Source organism: Emiliania huxleyi, assembly GCF_000372725.1.
Source record: "Emiliania huxleyi CCMP1516 chromosome Unknown EMIHUscaffold_132, whole genome shotgun sequence".
NCBI classification, from domain to species: Eukaryota; Haptophyta; order Isochrysidales; family Noelaerhabdaceae; genus Emiliania; species Emiliania huxleyi.
The window spans coordinates 306,513-323,939 of record NW_005201269.1 but is presented as its reverse complement, the minus strand read 5'-3'; the positions used below and the strand labels follow the sequence as shown (position 1 = coordinate 323,939).

General features: G+C 65.5%; 6 protein-coding genes across 6 annotated transcripts; 1 reads left to right on the top strand and 5 right to left on the bottom strand.

The window, feature by feature from the left end:
* Positions 1-2,323: 2,323 nt before the first annotated feature.
* Positions 2,324-3,173, bottom strand: EMIHUDRAFT_362523 (hypothetical protein; the record flags this gene model as incomplete). The annotated part of the gene is made up of 3 exons (XM_005788808.1): positions 2,488-3,173; positions 2,394-2,462; positions 2,324-2,368 (listed from the first exon to the last, which is right to left on the bottom strand). A coding segment is annotated over exon 1 (361 nt), but the record flags the coding sequence as incomplete, so codon positions are not given.
* Positions 3,174-3,659: 486 nt separating this feature from the next.
* Positions 3,660-4,376, top strand: EMIHUDRAFT_226489 (hypothetical protein; the record flags this gene model as incomplete). The annotated part of the gene is made up of 3 exons (XM_005788807.1): positions 3,660-3,953; positions 4,081-4,152; positions 4,224-4,376. The coding sequence occupies 3 exons, from the start codon at positions 3,660-3,662 to the stop codon at positions 4,374-4,376; spliced, it is 519 nt and encodes a 172-aa protein (XP_005788864.1).
* Positions 4,377-5,017: 641 nt separating this feature from the next.
* EMIHUDRAFT_226488 (hypothetical protein) lies at positions 5,018-6,028 on the bottom strand (the record flags this gene model as incomplete). The annotated part of the gene is made up of 3 exons (XM_005788806.1): positions 5,018-5,236; positions 5,338-5,377; positions 5,619-6,028. The coding sequence occupies 3 exons, from the start codon at positions 6,026-6,028 to the stop codon at positions 5,018-5,020; spliced, it is 669 nt and encodes a 222-aa protein (XP_005788863.1).
* Positions 6,029-8,856: 2,828 nt separating this feature from the next.
* Positions 8,857-9,083, bottom strand: EMIHUDRAFT_60123 (DNA mismatch repair protein of the MLH3 family; the record flags this gene model as incomplete). The annotated part of the gene is made up of 2 exons (XM_005788805.1): positions 8,857-8,931; positions 8,976-9,083. Coding segments are annotated over 2 exons (183 nt in total), but the record flags the coding sequence as incomplete, so codon positions are not given.
* Positions 9,084-11,030: 1,947 nt separating this feature from the next.
* On the bottom strand, positions 11,031-11,534 carry EMIHUDRAFT_70741 (hypothetical protein; the record flags this gene model as incomplete). The annotated part of the gene is made up of 1 exon (XM_005788804.1): positions 11,031-11,534. A coding segment is annotated over one exon (504 nt), but the record flags the coding sequence as incomplete, so codon positions are not given.
* A 1,884-nt stretch (positions 11,535-13,418) lies between these two features.
* On the bottom strand, positions 13,419-17,417 carry EMIHUDRAFT_467206 (hypothetical protein; the record flags this gene model as incomplete). Its single annotated transcript, XM_005788803.1, has 5 exons — positions 13,419-13,877; positions 14,322-14,902; positions 14,971-15,256; positions 16,514-16,517; positions 16,894-17,417. The coding sequence occupies 5 exons, from the start codon at positions 17,415-17,417 to the stop codon at positions 13,419-13,421; spliced, it is 1,854 nt and encodes a 617-aa protein (XP_005788860.1).
* Positions 17,418-17,427: the final 10 nt, after the last annotated feature.

Genomic DNA, 17,427 nt, shown 5'->3' with positions numbered 1-17,427 from the left:
GAGGGGGCAAACCCCATGGGCGCTCCCCCCCCCCCTCCCCCCCGCGACTGCGAACCGCCCGCCGGACGGACGGCGTCACCTCGACTGGTGAGACCTTCTCCAATTGTTCCGCCCTCACCGCAATCACGCTTCCGGACAGCCTCGCTGTGCCTCGCACAATTGCTCGGCCCTCACTGCGACCACACTTTCCGACAGCCCTGCGCCGCCGCCCTCCCCACCCCCGCAGGCGCCGTCGCTGCTCGTCGGGTCGGACGAGCCTCAGTGGATGGTGCTTCCGCTGCGCTCGCACCACAGCTTGCAGATCCAGAAGGGCCGCATCGACGGCGACGAGCCGGCGACCATCTGGCAGCTGCGAGCCTCGGCCGGCGGCGACCGCATCGCCACCGCAACCTCGAGTGGCAGAGTCGATGTGTACGCCGAGTCGGAGCTCATCGGGTGGGGCGGCGCTCGCTCGTCTCCCTCCCCGTCTCGTGCTCACCTGCCGCCCTGTCGATCGTAGGGCCGCCGCGGGGGGGTCAGAGCTGAAGAGCCGCCCGCTGCTGCAGCTCTCTCTGCCCGCCCCCGCGTTGCCCTCCTCCTCCGCCGAGGGTGAGGTCGGCGGCGGCAGCGAGGGTGGGGCCGGTGGAAGCGGCGCCTCCTCCGACGCGGCTGCGCGTCCCCTGCTCGTGGCCCTCGGCTCGTCGGCCGCCAATCACCGGGAGGGCAGGCAGCTCGACACGTCGGCCACTCGCCGCTGCCTCTCGCTGCAGCGCCTCAGCTGGCGCGGCGCTGAGATCGGCACCTCTCTCCCCTGCACTGTGCTGCCCCTGAGCTCCCCTCTCTCCCTCCCCGCTCCATAGGTGTCCCAACGAGCCGCACCACGACTTTGTTGCCGCTGCTGGCACCGCCGGCCTCGTCGCGATCGTGCGAGCGCCCGCCGCCGCAGAGTTCGCCGCGGCGCGAAAGGTTCGGGCGGGCGGCAAGCCCCGAAAAGCGGCGTCCCAGGCCGCCGCTGCTCCCGCCTCCGCCCCCTCCGCGGCCTCGGAACCCGCCCCTGCCGAGCTCGCCGCTGCCGTCACCGCGTCGCCCGCCGCCTCCGAGCCTGCCGTCACCGCGTCGCCCGCCGCCTCCGAGCCTGCTGCCCCCGCGTCTTGCGTGGAGGAGCTCTGAGACACACCGCGCACCGGTCACCGTGCGGGGGGGGGACTCTCCGCTCTCTCTCCGCGCGGCGGAGAGCTGGTGAAGTACGTGAACATCAGAGTACTCAGTACAGTCTATACAGCTAAGGCCCCAGCCCCCTTGGAGTGTGAAGGCTTCGTAGCCCTGCGGTCTACTAATGAAGATCCGCAGGACTGGAGCGAAAAAAAGCAAGCGAGTGCTAAGGCCCCCGCGCTAAGCGTCTATACACAGAGAGGGAGACCTGTCTATCGTCTTTTCCCGTAGAGTAGCATTGCCGGATTGCGCATTGGAGATGTTTCGCCAGAGAGCGGGATGCGCTGTAGCGCTCCAGGGTGTGTGTTGTGCATGCTTCTGAGGCCAGTTTTCTGAGAGAGCATGCTCATAAAATTCGCAACAAAAGCCAACGAACGTTTTGACCACACGGCCGTTGCCCAGAGGTCAGACGGGACGAGAGAGGGATGGGCTCACACCTACCCCCCAGCGCTCAGCGGCGGCTGCCGCCCGCGGAGCACAGCCGCTGGCCAGCAAGAGCCGACACCGCGCGGGGAATGGATGCAAACGCCGCCCCTCCCTCCCCCCCCTCTCTCCACGGCTGCCCGGTGCAGCGAGACTGGTGAAAGCTCATCCGCTCCCCCCGAACCCCCGCAAGCGCGTCGCACAGTTAGTGGTCGCCCCGCTTCTTGGCGCGCCGCTTCTCGTTCTTGCTCTGCGCCTTGGACTTACCCGGCTGCGAGTTGGCCTGGTTGGGGACCGGCGCCGACTTGCGCACTGCGGGGGTGGCCGTGCGCCAGCCGTCGTCCTCGGAACGGCTCTGCGCCGGCGCCTCGTCCTTCCCCACCCGCTCAAAGCCACACATCTCGCACTCGCGCAGCGCAATGTTGTTCAAGAAGGTGCATCGCGGGCACTCCCACTCCTCCTTGGCCGGCTGGCTCGGCTGCGACTTAGACGCCTCGGGCACGCGCGACACGCTCACCACCGCCTGGCTCGAGTTGCGCGGCGGCACGGGCGGCTTGTAGGTCTGCGCCGCGGCGGCGTAGTCTGCCGCCGAATGCAGGTTGCGAGGCGGGCCGGGCTGTGGTCGCGTGACCTGCTGGGCCACCGGTGGCGCAAAGGCGCCCGCAGGGAAGGCTGCAGAGTGGACGCCGTTGGGCTGCAACTGCTGCACGGGCGGCACGGCTTGCGGTATCGCCGGGTTGGCAAACGCGCGCGACGAGTGGCCGCCGTTGCCCATCGTGAAGGCCGAGTTGAGTGCGGCCGGCGTCGGGTTCGGCGTCGGCGTCTGTAGCAGGCTCATCAGCGCCGCGGCCTGCGGCGCGGGCGCGCGAGGCGGAACCTCGCCTAGCCCGACGCCGAGCGCACCGGGGTACGGAGCGCCGGCGCTGCCGGCGCCGCCGCCCATGCTCAAGTTCTCAAAGCCCAGACCCAGGTTGGCCTGCTCCGCTGCGGTCCGCCCGAAGCCGCCCGCTCCCATGCCCGGAGGCATCCCCATAGGCGCGGGCGGCGGCGGCGCGCGCGGCGGCGGTTGCGGCGGTTGCGGCGCGTTGTTCCAGATGTCTGACACGCCCGGAGGCGCGGCGTGGGCGACGCCAGGCCCGCCGCCGAGCAGCGACCCGGTCTGCCAGTTCGTGTTGGCCACGGCGGGCGCCCGCTGCTGCGGCCCCAGGTTGATAAAGCCAGAGCCGACGCGGTTGGGGTTGTCGATCCGCGCCGCCATCGCGTCCTCTTGCTCCTGCCGTGTGTAGTAGCCGCCGTAAGCTGCCATCGTGCTGCAGGCGCGCACCTGCGCCGCCGGGGTCGCGGCGTGTCAGCCGGTGCTGCGGCGCTCGGCGACTCTCTGGCGCGCGCAGGAGCTCACACGCACGGCCGGCGGGCCGGGCCTGACGGGGAGCGTCCTCTCCCGCCGTCCGCGCGGCTCGATTGGGGGGTCCGGCGGTGGGCCGCTCGTGGTGGCCGAGTGCCGCGCTGTCTGTGTGGGCCCGCGCGCCTCAGCAGAGCGCGTAGCTTGCCACCTCCAGCTCTTCACTCTGGGCCCCGGGGGCACGGTTTTTTGTTTCCCAGCCCCCTCCGTGCAGTCATGGTAATCTCTAGTCTTTCTTAGAGATTGAGAGGAGTGAGACCTGAAGATTTTCAGGGCAGATCTCAGTCTCTAGTCCCGCCCTTGAGATCTCCCAAATCTTCGTCGAGACTTCAGCCACGAAATCTCAGTCTTCCCGTCGCTCGGTGTGAGTTTCTAGAGGAAACGCGTGAGATCTCAAATGGCGAAGATTCCTTTTCGCTTTGGGAGTTTGAGATTTCGATGAGGGGTGGGAGAGACTGAGACTGCAAGCAAGAGAGATTCCGTTTTCGATGCAGAATGCTGTGAACTTCCTCAACTTCGAACGCCTTTATCTCGCTTCGTTCGAAAAACATCGCTTGCGGCACCACCGAAATCTAGGGCAGCGTGACTCGAGATTTGAGATTGAGACTGAGGACCCCGGGAAGCCCAGCACGCTCGGCTTGCAATGCTTTGCGCCGCCGACACTCGCCGCCGCCGCCTGAGGCGGTTCTCCACGAAGCTGTGGCCGCTCGAGAGTGAGGATGAGATCGTCGCGCTTCTCCTCGGCATGGCCCGCTACCCAGTCGACACACCCGACCGCGCAGCGCTCATCGCTGCCGACATGCAAACAAAGCACGCGTCCACGACCATCAACATCCTCGTCAGCAGCATCGAGAGCGAGGCGGGCATCAGCGCTCTCGTGGATCTTCTCGACCCCATGCGCTCCCATGAGCAGGAGAAGTCCACGCCGCTCCACCTGGTCCCTTGAGTTCTGCGCCGTCTGCGCTTTGCAAGGGCAGAAGGTGTGCCTTGTGGTCAGCGACGAGCCCGTCCATCCAACCGTATACTGCACGCACGGGCGCTTTGACGGGCTCCTCTACTGCAAGCGCTGCCCAAATTGTCGCGCCAAGCACAACCTCTCATATGCCGAGGAGTCTCGGCTGGCTCAGGGCAAGCAGGTGCCGTATGACGGCGCGCGATGGATCGGACTCGCAAGTACGTCCAGCTGTCGCGAGACATCATCTTTGAGGGCGAGATGCTGTGGCGCCTCGACACGCAGATGCTCCACTCGCACACCGGCTTTCAGCCGTACGCCAAGGAGTGGACGACCTTTGCCGACGAGCCGCCGCAGCTGGTCGAGCCTTTGCGGATAGCGCTGTCCCTCTCATCTAATTCGGCGTAGACCGCGCGCGCAGCGCGCTCCGTGTTTGCAGACCGCCCTGGCGGACTCGTTTACACTTCCAAGCTCAAGCCAGGCGCCGCAGGCCATAAAGAGGAGCGCAGATTAAAATGGCGCCGCAGGCTCCCCGGGCCCCAAATCTCAATCTCAAATCTCAATCTCAAATCTCAGATCTCAGACCTCAATCTCCCTGCAGGTCAACCCCACTCAACCCTTCTAGAAGCTTCGAGGCTCTTGTCAGTATTCACACCGCAAATCTCCAAATCTCAGCTCTCAAATCTCTAGGTTGGAAGGCCGTCCAAATCTTCAGTCTCAAATCTTGGATCTCGAGCGAACTCGACCGCAGATTCCTTCTGGTGTGGGAAATCTCGTTCTCCAAGTCTCTGGTCTCTAATCTCAAAGTCTCCCACCGGAGGCCGAGTGACTGAGTGCACTGAGGTCTCAAGTCTCAAATCTCTGGTCTCAAATCTCTGGGTAGCACTGTAGACCCGAGTGGAGTCTTTCAAATCTTTAAGCTCTCAATCTCTAAAAAAGACTAGAGATTACCATTACTCCCTCCGTGGACATATGAACCACATATGCACACCGGCCCACAGCACACGACACCCGGACACGCATGAGGGCGGCGTGACCGCGAGGCTGTCTCAGAGCGCCACGGCCGTCTTCGGCGCCCTCTCCACATAGCCGTTGACGGCCGCCTTGAGCCGCTTGAGCTCGACGTGCAGCGCGCGGTACTCTTGCGTCTGCTGCAGCATCGAGCGCTTCTTCGCGCGGAAGGCCTCGACGAGCCGCGCCTCGGCCTCTCGCCTCGCGTCCTCGCACGACGCCCCGCGAACCTTGTCGTCGAGGCCGGTGAAGAGCGCCTGCGCAGAGGGGCGCGGCCGACTGCTCGGCACCCACCCACGAGGCGCCTCCCTCTCCCCGCGCCGGCCCGCCCGCTCGCCGTGAGGGCGGCGAGGGCCACATCGAGCTGCCGGTATCGCCTGTACCGCTCGCGGAAGCGCCTGCGAAAGGGCAGTCGAGGGGGTGGACGGCACAATGGTGGGAATCGGACGCTGCTCCGCGCGCCTCTTCCCGGCGTGGTACGCCTCCGTCGACTCGATGCGAGGCGCTGCAGTGGCGCCGCGGCCGCCGGCATCCGGCAAGGGCTGGCGTGTCGCGGGCTGGCGAGTCGCGGACTGGCGTCCCGCAGGCTGGCGAGTCGCGGGCGGGCGTCCCGCAGGCTGGCGAGTCGCGGGCGGGCACCCCGCCGGCTGGCGCCCCGCTGGCTTCCCCGCCGGCTGTTCCATTGGCATGCGCCTCTCAGGCGGGTGCTTCACAGGCTCCGCAGGCGCCTCGGCAGCCTTCCTGAGGCTCTGCAGGCGACCGCGCTGCTCGGGCGTGTAGTGCGGCCAGTCCTCTCGAACCATGGCACCCACGTGCGGCTTGAGCTTGCACACCGCCGAGGCCGCGAGCTGCGGCGGGCAGATTGCCACCTGCTTGAGCTGCTTGAGGTAGAGGTCTCTCCTGTACGCTCTGCCAACGCGCTCGTGCATCGCCCGGACGGCAGCCTCGAGAGCGTCGGCGACCCACTGCGGCTCCAGCGCGAGGATGTGACAGACGCAATCGTACATGTCGGACGCGAGCGCCGCCTGTCGCGGCGATGGCGGAGGCATCCGGGGCGGTGAGCCAACAGAAATTGGAGGGAAGGGAAAAGAATTTAGACCAGAACGAAAAGAATTTTAAAAATGGAAAAGAATTTAAACAAGCCCGCGCACGACGCTGGGCACGGGACTGGCGCGCACTGGCACTAACACAGGTACACCACGGGAGCCGCCTAAGCGACTCCTGCGGTCCTGCGAGGACGGCGAGGCACTAGGGAAAAGAATTTTCCCTACTTTTACGACGGCTCCCTGGGAAGAGAATTCCAACTCTCTCGCACAGCACACAGGTTCGAAAAAAAGGCACAGCCGGCGCCGTCGTCCTCATAAAGGTGGGCACGACCGGGGGGACCAAAGACAGTCGAATCCGCGAGCCACCGTAATGCTCGCCTAAAAGACCATCCCCATCATCCCATCCCCCCCGGCGACCCCCTCAGGGAAAAGAATTTTAAACGCGAGAGAAGCCGCGAGAGCAAGGGCTCGGCAGGCAGCGGCGGCGTCGCAGAACGAGGCCGAGGAGAGCGATGGGTCAGAGGATGAAGCGGCAGGAGAGAGAACGACGAGAGGTGAGAAGACCGCGAGGCGCGGCATGAAGGTCGCTGCGAGAATTGGCGAGAGACTGCGAAGAGAGATAGGAAGAGGCAGACGCCCATGCAAGGGTGGGTGGGCGACGGCTAGCACCACACTCCTCCCCTTAAAATCCCGTGTGCCGTCCTCCCATCCCTCCCTTGGGTTCTGTATTTTCTTTCTTTCTTTCTCCCTTGGATTGTATGTGTTCTTTCTTTTCTTGTGTTGCGTGTTTTCTTTCTTTCTGCTGTGAGAGAGTTGTTCTGTTAAATTCTTTCTGGCCTCGCGGTTGTTTCATAAACTAGCCAAAGAAAGAAAGCGGGGAGTCCCGGCACTTTGCTCGGTTCTGTCTCCTTCAGTCTAGTTTTAGATACTTATGCTTTTCGTTCTATGCAGGCACTGGTCGCATTCTCAATCACTCAATCACTCGACGGCCCGACGGCGTCATATCTCGGTTGCACCACCGATGCGCCCTCATGCGTGTCTGTGTGCTGTGGCCTGGGGAGTGGCGAGTGGCTGTCTGTGCCTGTGCGTGGGGCCTGTGTGCCCCGCTGAGCCCTGGCTGTCAGGCTGTCAGGTGCTGTCAGGTGATCTGTCGGGCTGTCGGGCAGCTGTCAGGCACTGTCAGGTGCCTCTGTCAGACCAGCTGTCAGGTGCTGTCAGTGCTGTCGGGTGCTGTCGGGTGCATGTCTGACAGGCGAGGGGTTCTGTAGCTGTCAGGTGCTGTCGGAGCTGTCGGGTGTTGCTGTCAGACGCTGTCGGAGCTGTCAGAGCTGTCAGGCTGCTGCTGCTGTCAGACGGTGGGCTGTTACTGTCAGGTGCTGTCAGGTGGTGCTGTCGGGGTGCTGCCAGGCTCTGACACACACCAGCCACACTTATGACACTATCAATAGGAGACCAGCAGGACTCTACTACACATACATACTCTAGCCTCTACTCTGCCTCCGGTCCCACCATCTTTTTCATGGTGGACGTCACCATCTTCTTGTCTGCCGCACTGAGGGAATAGCAGAGAGGCAGGGTGGAGTGCTTCTTCAGGTACACCTTGCTGATGATCTGGTAGTTGCTGGTCCAGCGGAAGGCCTCCCCATCGTTGTCGCTCGTCAGCTTGTAGTACTTGCACGCTCTGTTCTGGTAGCGCGGGCCGTCTGGGGGGGTCCCGTCACCCTTCACCTCACGGTACCACCGGAGGATAAAGAGGCCCTTGGGGTCGTTGATGAAGACCCCGTTGCTGCGCTGACTCATGGAGAGCTGGCGCAGGTACTCTGCGCTGGAGCTGCCAGTGGCGCGGCGCGCGTCTACTGTGCCGTCGGCGACGGCCACCTGCTGAATGTTGCCGATGGCAAAGACCTTGGATGAGCTGTCCTTGGAGACGGCCACCCCCACCCAGACGCCGTAGGCATATGACTGTAGGGCCCCAGAAGGCTAGCTGGTAGCTTCATTTGTAGTAGCACAGCCGCCGGTGCTAGAGAGGGGTCCGCAGAGGTGGCGGGCGGGAGGGTTGAGAGAGAGACCCATGACCATCCCATGACTACATGGACATGGACCACACTCACATGTCTTTGCATGTAACTTTGTTATACCCTCAATGGGGCACAAGAAAGAGGCTCTACGGGGTCTGTGTACGGTCTGTGCTGCTGTCGGGCTGTCAGGCTGTCAGCGAGCTGCTGTCAGGCCACTGTGTGCTGTCGGGCTGTCAGGCAGCTGTCAGGCTGTCACGTTAGGGCCTGACAGCGACGGAACCCCTCGCCTGCCAGACTCTGCTGTCAGGCTGTCAGACACGTGCTGTCAGACTGTCAGAGAAAGTGCTGTCAGCGCTGTCAGGCTGTCGGGCACTGTCAGGCGCTGTCCGGGTTTGCTGTCAGGCTGTCAGACCAGGGCTCAGGTGCCCCGGTGTGCATATGTGTTCATGTTCCACGGCGGGTTGGAGCGCCGAAACAAAAAAACCGCAGGCCAGAGTCAACCAGGAGGTGGCAAGCTACGCGCTCTGCTGAGGCGCGCGGGCCCACACAGACAGCGCGGCACTCGGCCACCACGAGCGGCCCACCGCCGGACCCCCCAATCGAGCCGCGCGGACGGCGGGAGAGGACGCTCCCCGTCAGGCCCGGCCCGCCGGCCGTGCGTGTGAGCTCCTGCGCGCGCCGCGCCGCGCCATCGCTCCGGAGAGGGCGAGCGGCGCCTCTCCTCACACAACGAACCCCCCTTCGTCCCACCTCCTAATCATTCCTGTCGCGCACCAGCATCCGCGGCGGGCTGTCGGCGGTGGGCAGCTGCAGCATGGGCGCGATGGATGGCCGTCCGTGCGCGCAAAAGAACGGCATCGCGCACCCAGCGAGCTTGGTGAGCAGGGCCTACGTGGGCCGCGAGTTCCATCTGAGAAGTGGAGAAAAACGACCGGCGTCGGGGATGACGGGAGGTATGGCGCCTGGCACTGCGTAGCGTCGAGCATGTCCCCAAACATGATTGCCCTTCGGCACGCCTTGGAGGCGAGGATTCGGTGCACCTGGGGCGGAGGCTGCGCCGGGCAGCCCGTCTCTGCGATCAGGCGCAGGTACTCGAGCAGCGCCCCGTCTCCGAGCTCGACGCCGAGCAGCACGGGGACGGCGCGGAGGTGCGTGTCTCCCACGCCGACGCCCTCGAGCTCCCAGCCCCAAGCGCGGGCGGACGGCGCCGCCTGACTGAGGGCCGCGCCCTCGTGCGAGGGCAGCGCCACGGCGCGGGGCGGGTGCAGCCGGCGCCGCGCCACGGCGCCAGGCAGAGGGCCGCCTTGCGGCGAGATCGTCCTCGCCTGCAGCAGCTCGAGCTGCACGCGCTCGTCCGCCGCGTGCTGGTCGACGAGGCAGAGCCGCGCGCCGCCGCCATCGCGGGGAGGGATGCACGCGGCCACGAAGCGGCGGTCGATCTGTCCGATGGCGACGAGCCGCGAGAGGTCGTCCTTGGTGATCCTGCTCTCCGTCGGCTCGGGCGCAGCTGCGAGGCTCGGCGCTGCAGAAAGCCGCTGGTGGAACGGGAGCCCGCGGCGCACCGGCCGGCGGCGGCTCGGCCGGCTGTCGACAAGGTTGCCAAAGGCCGCGGAGACGAGCCCGCGAGCGATGCCAGCCTCGTCTCCCTCGCCGCCAAAGAGACCGTCGCCTCCGTCTTGGGCGGCGGTATGAGCGGGAGCGGGATGGGGCAAACCGTGTGCCCCCGCCAGCAGCCCTGGCGCGGGTCCCTCAGCGGCGTGGACGGCTCCTCCGAGGGATGGCCCGACGCCGTCCCTCCCCCCCCCCTGCCCCGCCTCTCGCCCCGCCTCCTGCTCCTCCCAGCGCCCCTCTTGCCCCAGCCACTCCTCTTTAGGCGCTTCGTCGAGGGGGCGCTTGCTGCGGCCCGCCGCAGAAGGCCTCGGGGACGAAAGCCAGTTGCCCGAAGAAGAGGGGCCGAGAGGTGGCGGCGTCGCCAGAGGCTGCCGTTGCTGCCGCTCGGGGTCGACTTTGCGCGCTGGCGGCTGGCACTCGAGCGGTGATGGTGGCGGTGGGGTGGCCGGGCTCTCCAACGCTGCGAGCAGCACGGCCGGGTGGTGCCGCGCGCGGGCTAGCGACACGCGCGCCCCACCAGTCGATCGGTCCTCCTGGAGCTCGTACCCGGCGCGTCCCGCCTCTCGCAGCTCGTGCCGGTCGGCCTCGACGGACGCCGACTGACCATGGTCGCTCCCTCTCGCTCCTGGCTCCGCCTCGTAGCTGGTGGCTCCCACCAGCCCTCCTCCCTCCCCCTCTGTCTCGTCGACCGCCTCGTCGACCGCCTCGTCTCGCCGCTCGCCGTGTGTGCCATCGCGCACCTCGCGTGGCGCGTCGTCGCTCGCGTCGCGCGCACCTGCTGCGAGGCAAACCAGCTCCGCTGCGATGTCACGCGGGTCGAGTGCGCTAGCCTCGCGGCAGAAGAAGCTGGTCAGCGCCCCGAGCAGCGCGTTGCGGACTGCGGCCAGATCGTAGAACATCACCTCGGACTTCTCCTTGTGGAACGCCGCGTCGTACCGCGACGGGCAGCAGGTCAGAGATATGCAAAAGACGGCAGGCGCGCTGCCGGGTGACGACGTTTGGCCCGCGAGCCGTCGGTGGAGCCTGGCGTACGACGCCTCGATCAGGCGGTGAAGCTCGCTGGTGCGCTCGAGAGGGCGGCCGTTGAGCGACAGCAGCTGCGCATCGCGGATGCGACCTCCGTTGCAGAGCACCGACAGGTGGCCGTGGAGGCTGTATCGACCGTCGTCGAAGCTGAGCTCTGCGAGCCGCGGCTGCTCCTCGTGGGAGCCGCAAAGCAGCAGCTGCCGAAAGGCCGCGAGCGGAGATGCGGCCCGCCCCTTGGTCACGAGCGTTACGCCGCGCGACGCGTCGTGGAGCCGGAAGGCGACGCCCGGACTCGCCACAGCGAGGCGCGTCATCCTTGCAACGAGGAGGGAGAGTTCTGCGCCGGCGGCGCTCGGCCGCTGGTGCCTCTTGCGCGCCACGGCCCGGTTGGAGAACATGTTTCTCACCGAGACAGTCGTGCCTGGCGCGCGCGCCTCCGCGGCGGGGCCCGGCTGCGTGCGCTGGCCGTGCTGCAGCACCGTGACCAGCGAGGGCGCCGCCGGCGGGTCGACGCAGCGGCTGACAATCTCCACCAACGCGACCGTCGAGAGGGCGTGGAGCGCCTCGCCTCGGAAGCCAAAGGTGTGCACGCCGCCGCGCAGCTCCTCCAGCGATCGAATCTTTGAGGTGGCGGCGCTGGTTCCCACCACCGACAGGGCGAGCCTGTCCATGCCGCGCCCGTTGTCGCGCACGCTGAGCGACAGCGCCTGCACGTTCACCGACGCCACAATCTCGGTGGCGCCGGCGTCGAGAGAGTTGAAGACGAGCTCCTCGAGCGCCCGAGAAAAGGTCGGGACGGCCGTGGCGGCGCGGATGCGGTCCGAAACCGCCGGCGGCAACGGCGTGATTTGCATTGTTCACGCACGCCGTCTTCGTCGGTCGGCTGCCCCAGCCGTGTGGTGGCGAGAGGAGATTCTTTCTAGCCTCTAGCCGTGCGTACCCTCCCTTCCGAGCAAGTTGGAGCTCGCACAACTCACACAAAAGCAACACTTCACTCTAAGCACGGCGTCTCACTTTGGGTAAATAATAAAAAAGAAACGCACGCGCCAAGTGCGCACCTGCCTTGGCGGGTGAGGGTCGTAAGAATCAAAGCCCCTTGGTGCCAAACGTGCTCAAGAGCGCCGTCCCGAAGAGACGGTCTAGGCTCGAGGGAGTTAGCGAAAGTCGCACGGGCAGAGGGAGACCGAGGCCGCCGGCAGTCCGCACCGCCTCGCGAAAGGGAAGCAACGATCAACTACAGCTTGGACTTGGGTGCGCCGAGCGCCGGCGCGTAGGTCGCGACCGACGCGCAGCGGGCACGTCGCGAGCACAGAAGCGCCGCGGGTGCCGTGCGCCACTAACCCGGTTGTGCCGGGCAGGGCTGCGTGCCGCTTGAACGACCACATCGTTGGAGCAGGAGCGTTGGAGCAGGCAAAAAAAACTTTTGAAAACCAAAATACCGCTCTGGCCCAGCTGTCTGGCCGTTGGAATGCCGAGCTTGGTGGACTTGCGTCTCGCATCGTTCGGCTGTGAAGGTGCTATTACGTCCCGGGGCGATGCCCGGTTGCCGAGCGTTGTGAATCAGACACTCGGCGAGGGTGGTGCGGCAGTGGTGGAGGGGGTCTCGTCTCACGTGTCGGCGCTAAAGGGCAGGTTCCACGGACCACGCGTTCTCAGATTGGCCGTTGGAGGTCTTTGGCCATAGTTAGGAGCGGCGCTACCTGCTTGGCGATCCCGTACCCTGTGTTGTCTTGACATGCGTTGAGAGACGCGCGAATCACACGGGCCGCGAGATGATGGTCAGGAGACAGTCACGTCAGAAAGGCGAGGTGCGGGCACGGGCATGAGGCTTGAGGGGGCTCGTCGCGCGCTCGGCGGGACTGTGTGTGTGCGCGCTCACTCACTTTTGCAGCTCGTGGAGGGGTGCGTTCGACGTCGCACCTGTCGTCGCGGTGCTCATGAAAGCCTCTACATGGAGTTGTACATGTATTGCGAAAGCTCTTGCCTGCTCGAGGCTGCTGCTGCCCTGGGGGCCTGGCGTCTTTTCTATATCCGAGCAAGCGTCATCCACCATGGGCCCGAGCGGTGCGACACCGCTGCCCGCCGCCGCTGCCACGCCTCCGCGCTCCGGCAAGCCCGTCCGCACGACCGCAGGTGCTGGGCCTGGCAAGACGGTGCTGATGAAGATGCTCACCCTCGAGGCAGGGCCTGGCAAGGCGCGCTGAACCGAACGCTCACAGAGTAGAACCTAGAAGCAAAGAGCATGACTGTCTCACAGTTTCTTTGCAGTGTGGGCTTTGGGGGGGGGGGGTAGAGCCGTACCGCGTTGGGATATTTCCTGGAGATTTCGGTTCTTTAAAAAGGTCTCGCGTCCTAGCAAGATCCTACGCACTCGCCCCCCGGGCTTGCTTTTTTTCGCTCCAGTCCTGCGGACCTTCTAGTAGACCGGAGGGCTATACGAAGCCTTCACTGTTCACACTCCAACGTCCAAGGGGCTGGTGGTGGGGGGTCCACTACGGCGACGGCGGTTTTCGCTTCGCCGCCCGGGACAAAATGTGCGTGTTGGACTCGTGCCTTGATCCACTGGAAAGACCCGGTTGTTGTTCAAGTCTGAGAACCACCTCTTCGTCATCACAGCGACAATTGGCCTGCATTACTTTTCCCCGATACATATTAAAAAAACAAAAAAAGGAAAGCAGAGAGGGTCCGCGCCGGCGCCTGCGTGTGACAAATTGAGACACGGCTGCCCCCCCCCCCCCTCACACCTGGTTCGCGAGCACCGGGCGGTGCTGGACGCCCGCTTCGGCCGTGCGCTGCAGCGCCGTCTGCGTCGCCTCCTCACCCGTCGCGAGGAAGGTCTGCGTCTGTGCCTGCTGGCCCGGCTCCGCCGCTGCCGTCTGCGTCTCGGCCGGTTGACCCTGGTCAAAGGCGCTCACAGCTGTCTGCGTCCCCGCCGGCAGCCCGCCGGCGCCCCCGGTCCGCGCGTCACACGACAGCGCGGCTCGCCGCGCCGCCGCGCCGCCGTCGCCGGGGCCGCGCGCGCAGAGAGCGGTACGGCGGAGCGCCTCGAGCCGCCTGTGCGCGTCCGGCTCGTAGTGGAACTGCATCATCTCGTGCTCGTACCGGTGCTCGCGCCCAATCTCAAACGCGTCGACGATCGAGCGCAGCCGCCCCCAGTTGGCCTGCTCGTCCGAGTCGTCCCACCGAAGAAAGCAGTCCTGCCCCGGAGAGGGAAGGGGCGGGGGCGGGGAGGTGGGGGCGGCGGGGGAAGGGGCGGAGGGCATGGCCTCCAGAGGCGAGGGGAGGGCGGGGAGGCCAATGGCTGGTCTGAGGGTGCGAGATGAGGGTGCGAGAGTCTCGCGGTGCGCGGGGGCGGCGGTCTCTTTTTTCTCCTGCTGGATGGCGAGGACGCGCTGCGCCTCTGCGGGTGAGAGCGGGTTGGTCGGCTCCGGCGGCCGCGGCAAGCGCGGCGCAGTGACGCCAGAAAAGACGATCACCGCGCGGTACGCGATCCACGGGCCGAGCGCCTTGTGGAGCGAGATTGATTGAGACATCGATTTAGAATTGATTACATAAATTCATTGGCCGAGCGCCTTGTGGAGCGAGCGCTGCAGCGAGGCGTCGTAGAAGGCCAGGCCCGCGACGTGCGCCGCGGTGGCGACCGAGACGCAGCGGCCGTGCGTCTCGAGCGTCTCGTCCGCGAAGACGACCGACGGCGCCGCGTGGAGGCCGGGCACGCCGTCGAGAGCGCGGAGGAGGGTGGAGACGGCGTGGCGCGCGTATGCGTCGAGAGCGTCGGGGTGGCGCGCGAGGTAGTTCTCGTCCTCCGCCAGCCGCTCGCCCACCCACCGCACAAAGGGGCGCCAGAGCGTGCGCGAGTTGCCGACCAGAAGCGCGAGCGTGTCGCCATCGGCGTCGAGGTGGTGCGCCACGCCGAGCGGAGTCACCTTTGGGTGCTCGTTGTACCAGCGGACCAGCAGCGGCGCCTGCACCTCGAATCCGGCCGCGCAGAGCGCCGGAGCGAGCCGCGAGAGGATGGTGGCGGCCGCCCCGCCGCTGCCGCTCGCCTCGGCGCCGCTGCCGCTGCTGGCGGCGCTGCCGGCGGCGATGCTGCTCGTGGCGGCGGTCGCCGCCGAGCGGGCGGCGGCGGGGCAGGGCGATGCGTAAAAGGCGGCCCAGGTGTACGGCGGGAGGAGCATGTGTCCGGAGGGGTGCGGGTCGTGGACGGGATCGAGAGTGACGCCTGCAGCCGAGACGCCGACGCGTCAGCGGACGCTGTGGCGATCCCTGCCACGGCCAGCTCTCGCAGACCATCACGGCCGACGGCGGCGACGATGACGTGCCCGTGCGCGCCACGGGGCGACGTGCCGCGTAAAATGCAGAGGCCGCCCTCGACGGACGGGCTCGGCAGCTTGCCGTCGGCGCCGAGCGCGACCTTGATTGGTGCGAGGCCGAGCGCGGCGCCGTGCGACACCATCGACCGCCAGTAGTCGCCTCCCGCGGCGTTCAGAAAGTCTGGCGTCTGGGCGAGAGGCAAGTCGAGCAAGCTGGCGACGCAGGCGCGCAGAGCGTCGCCACGGCCGGGATCAAAGTTGGTCTGTGCGACACGTCGGGAGAGCATTCGGCGTGGCGGGGCTCGTCCGACTGTAGACCGGAGGCACAATCAGCGAGGCGGGGTTCGCTGCCGCTGTGCACACGAGAGAAGATTTCTTTTCTCCTATGTATGTTATAGAACAATCGCTCTCGGGCCCACAGACATCCCGCACACCCGCCGCCCCCGCGCGCGCCCCACCCCGGCCGGGAGAAAGGGGAGTGACAGTTTGTTTGGGATGGCAACAGAACGAGTATCTTGCACTCCATGTGCAAGAACGCAGAGAGAAATGAAAGCCGTCCGGCTCACAAGTCCGGCTCACGCGCCCCGAGCTGACCGATCTACCGCACTGATCACTTCCGCCCCCTCGCTCCCAACCCATCCACCTCGGTCCTCGCCGAGTGCCGAGGTGCGCGATCTCGGGCCGCGCCGCGCAATCTGAGGGAGGGTGTACTCGAGTAGAGGATGTAGAGTGTAGAGCGCTGTAGAGCTGTAGAGATGTAGAGCGCTGGAGAGCGCTGTAGAGCGCTGAGAGCTGTATGTAGAGATGTAGAGCACTCTGGAGCGCTGTAGAGAGAGCTGTAGAGCTCTACATCCGCCGCGTGACGAGGCGGGTGCGTTGTAGAGCGATGTAGAGCGCGATTTTGCTGTAGAGTTTGTTGTAGAGGCTCTACAGCCAACCCGCCGGGAAGGCAGTGACTCAAAGAGGTCGAGTCGCACTAATGGGGTGTGTCCGAGCTTACTAGAGCTCTGATGGACGGCCCTGACTATCCCTAACACACAGAGAGTCACTCTGACGGCACACAACACCCTATGACTGCATCATGACCAGCCTGCCATGCGTCGCCGGTGCCGCATTCGTCGCTGTGCTTCTTTAGCAGGCGGTGGACTATCGGCTGCGAGGACGGTCGCATTTGCGCGAGGCGAGGCGAGCATTCAGACGCGTTGCATGCGCCATGACTCGCGCCAGCGCGTGCGGGAGCTCCTGGCTGAGCGTTGAGTCCAGGCGAGTTGCGCTGGCCACTATCACTACGCCGAGCCCGAGCTGACGCGCCGAGGCGCCGGCCAGTCGCAGCCGTGAGGCATGCCACAGCAGCAGAGGCACCTCCCACCCATTGGGCGGGCAGACAGAAGGCCAGGGCAGCACTGGCAAGTGCAACGCGCCTCATGCCGGAGAGCGACCGTGCCTCGTTCGCCGCTTATGATGTAGAGTTTGTTGTAGAGATTTCACGTTGTAGAGCGCCTCTACATCGCTCTACGCACCCGCCTCGTCACGCGGCGGATGTAGAGCTCTACAACTCTACATTGCTCTACAGCGCTCCAGAGCGCTCTACATCTCTACAGCTCTACAGCGCTCTACACTCTACATCCTTGAGCACTTGAGCACTGGATAGGGTCGATTCCGCATGGTACGGGACCCCTCGATCGTCTCGCCCTCCCTCACTGGTCTCTGGTGTGTTCATTGGGGGGGGGGGTCATTTACACCCTCCCTCAGAATCGTACTTGGAACTTGCAATTGGGTGCCCACACTGGTCTTCTGATAAACGCAGTATGGAAGATACAAAGAGACGGAGGAGCAACGAGCGCCCTGGCGTGAGCCAAAGACACCCCATCCGTAGACACTGATCACACACGGACGGAACCCCGTCCGCAGCAGAAAGCACATCAGATCTGTGACGAGGATCGTGATAGGCGACTCGGCGTGCCACGTGTGCGCGCCGACGCGAGCGCCATTCGGGATGGCGCAGACCGCGCGCAGCATGTCCATGGTGAAAGGCTCCTTGCGTCGCGGCGCGAGAAACCCCAGCCCGAAGACATTGACCGCCACGCGTAGGAGTCCGCGAACTTGCGCGCGCACGTTTTTGATGCTCGGGAGGACGACTTGCCACCGCTGAAAGATGCGGATAATAGCCAGCGGGTAGGCGAGGGCGGATCTCGGCTTGGCCCAGCGATCTGCGCGACTCCGAGGTTTCAGCCGGGGATAGATCCAAAGGACGAAGAGACCGAGCAGCTTGCTTTCTCGCGCGGGGTACTCTCGCACGAACGACGCTTGCCGCAGCGGCGCGGTGTTCATCACGCCGCAGAACTCCTCCCACGCGTCCCACGCGCAGGCATCCTTTGTGTTGGTGTTGTAGTTGATGCCATAGTCCATCAGGTCAAGAACCATACGTCTAGGA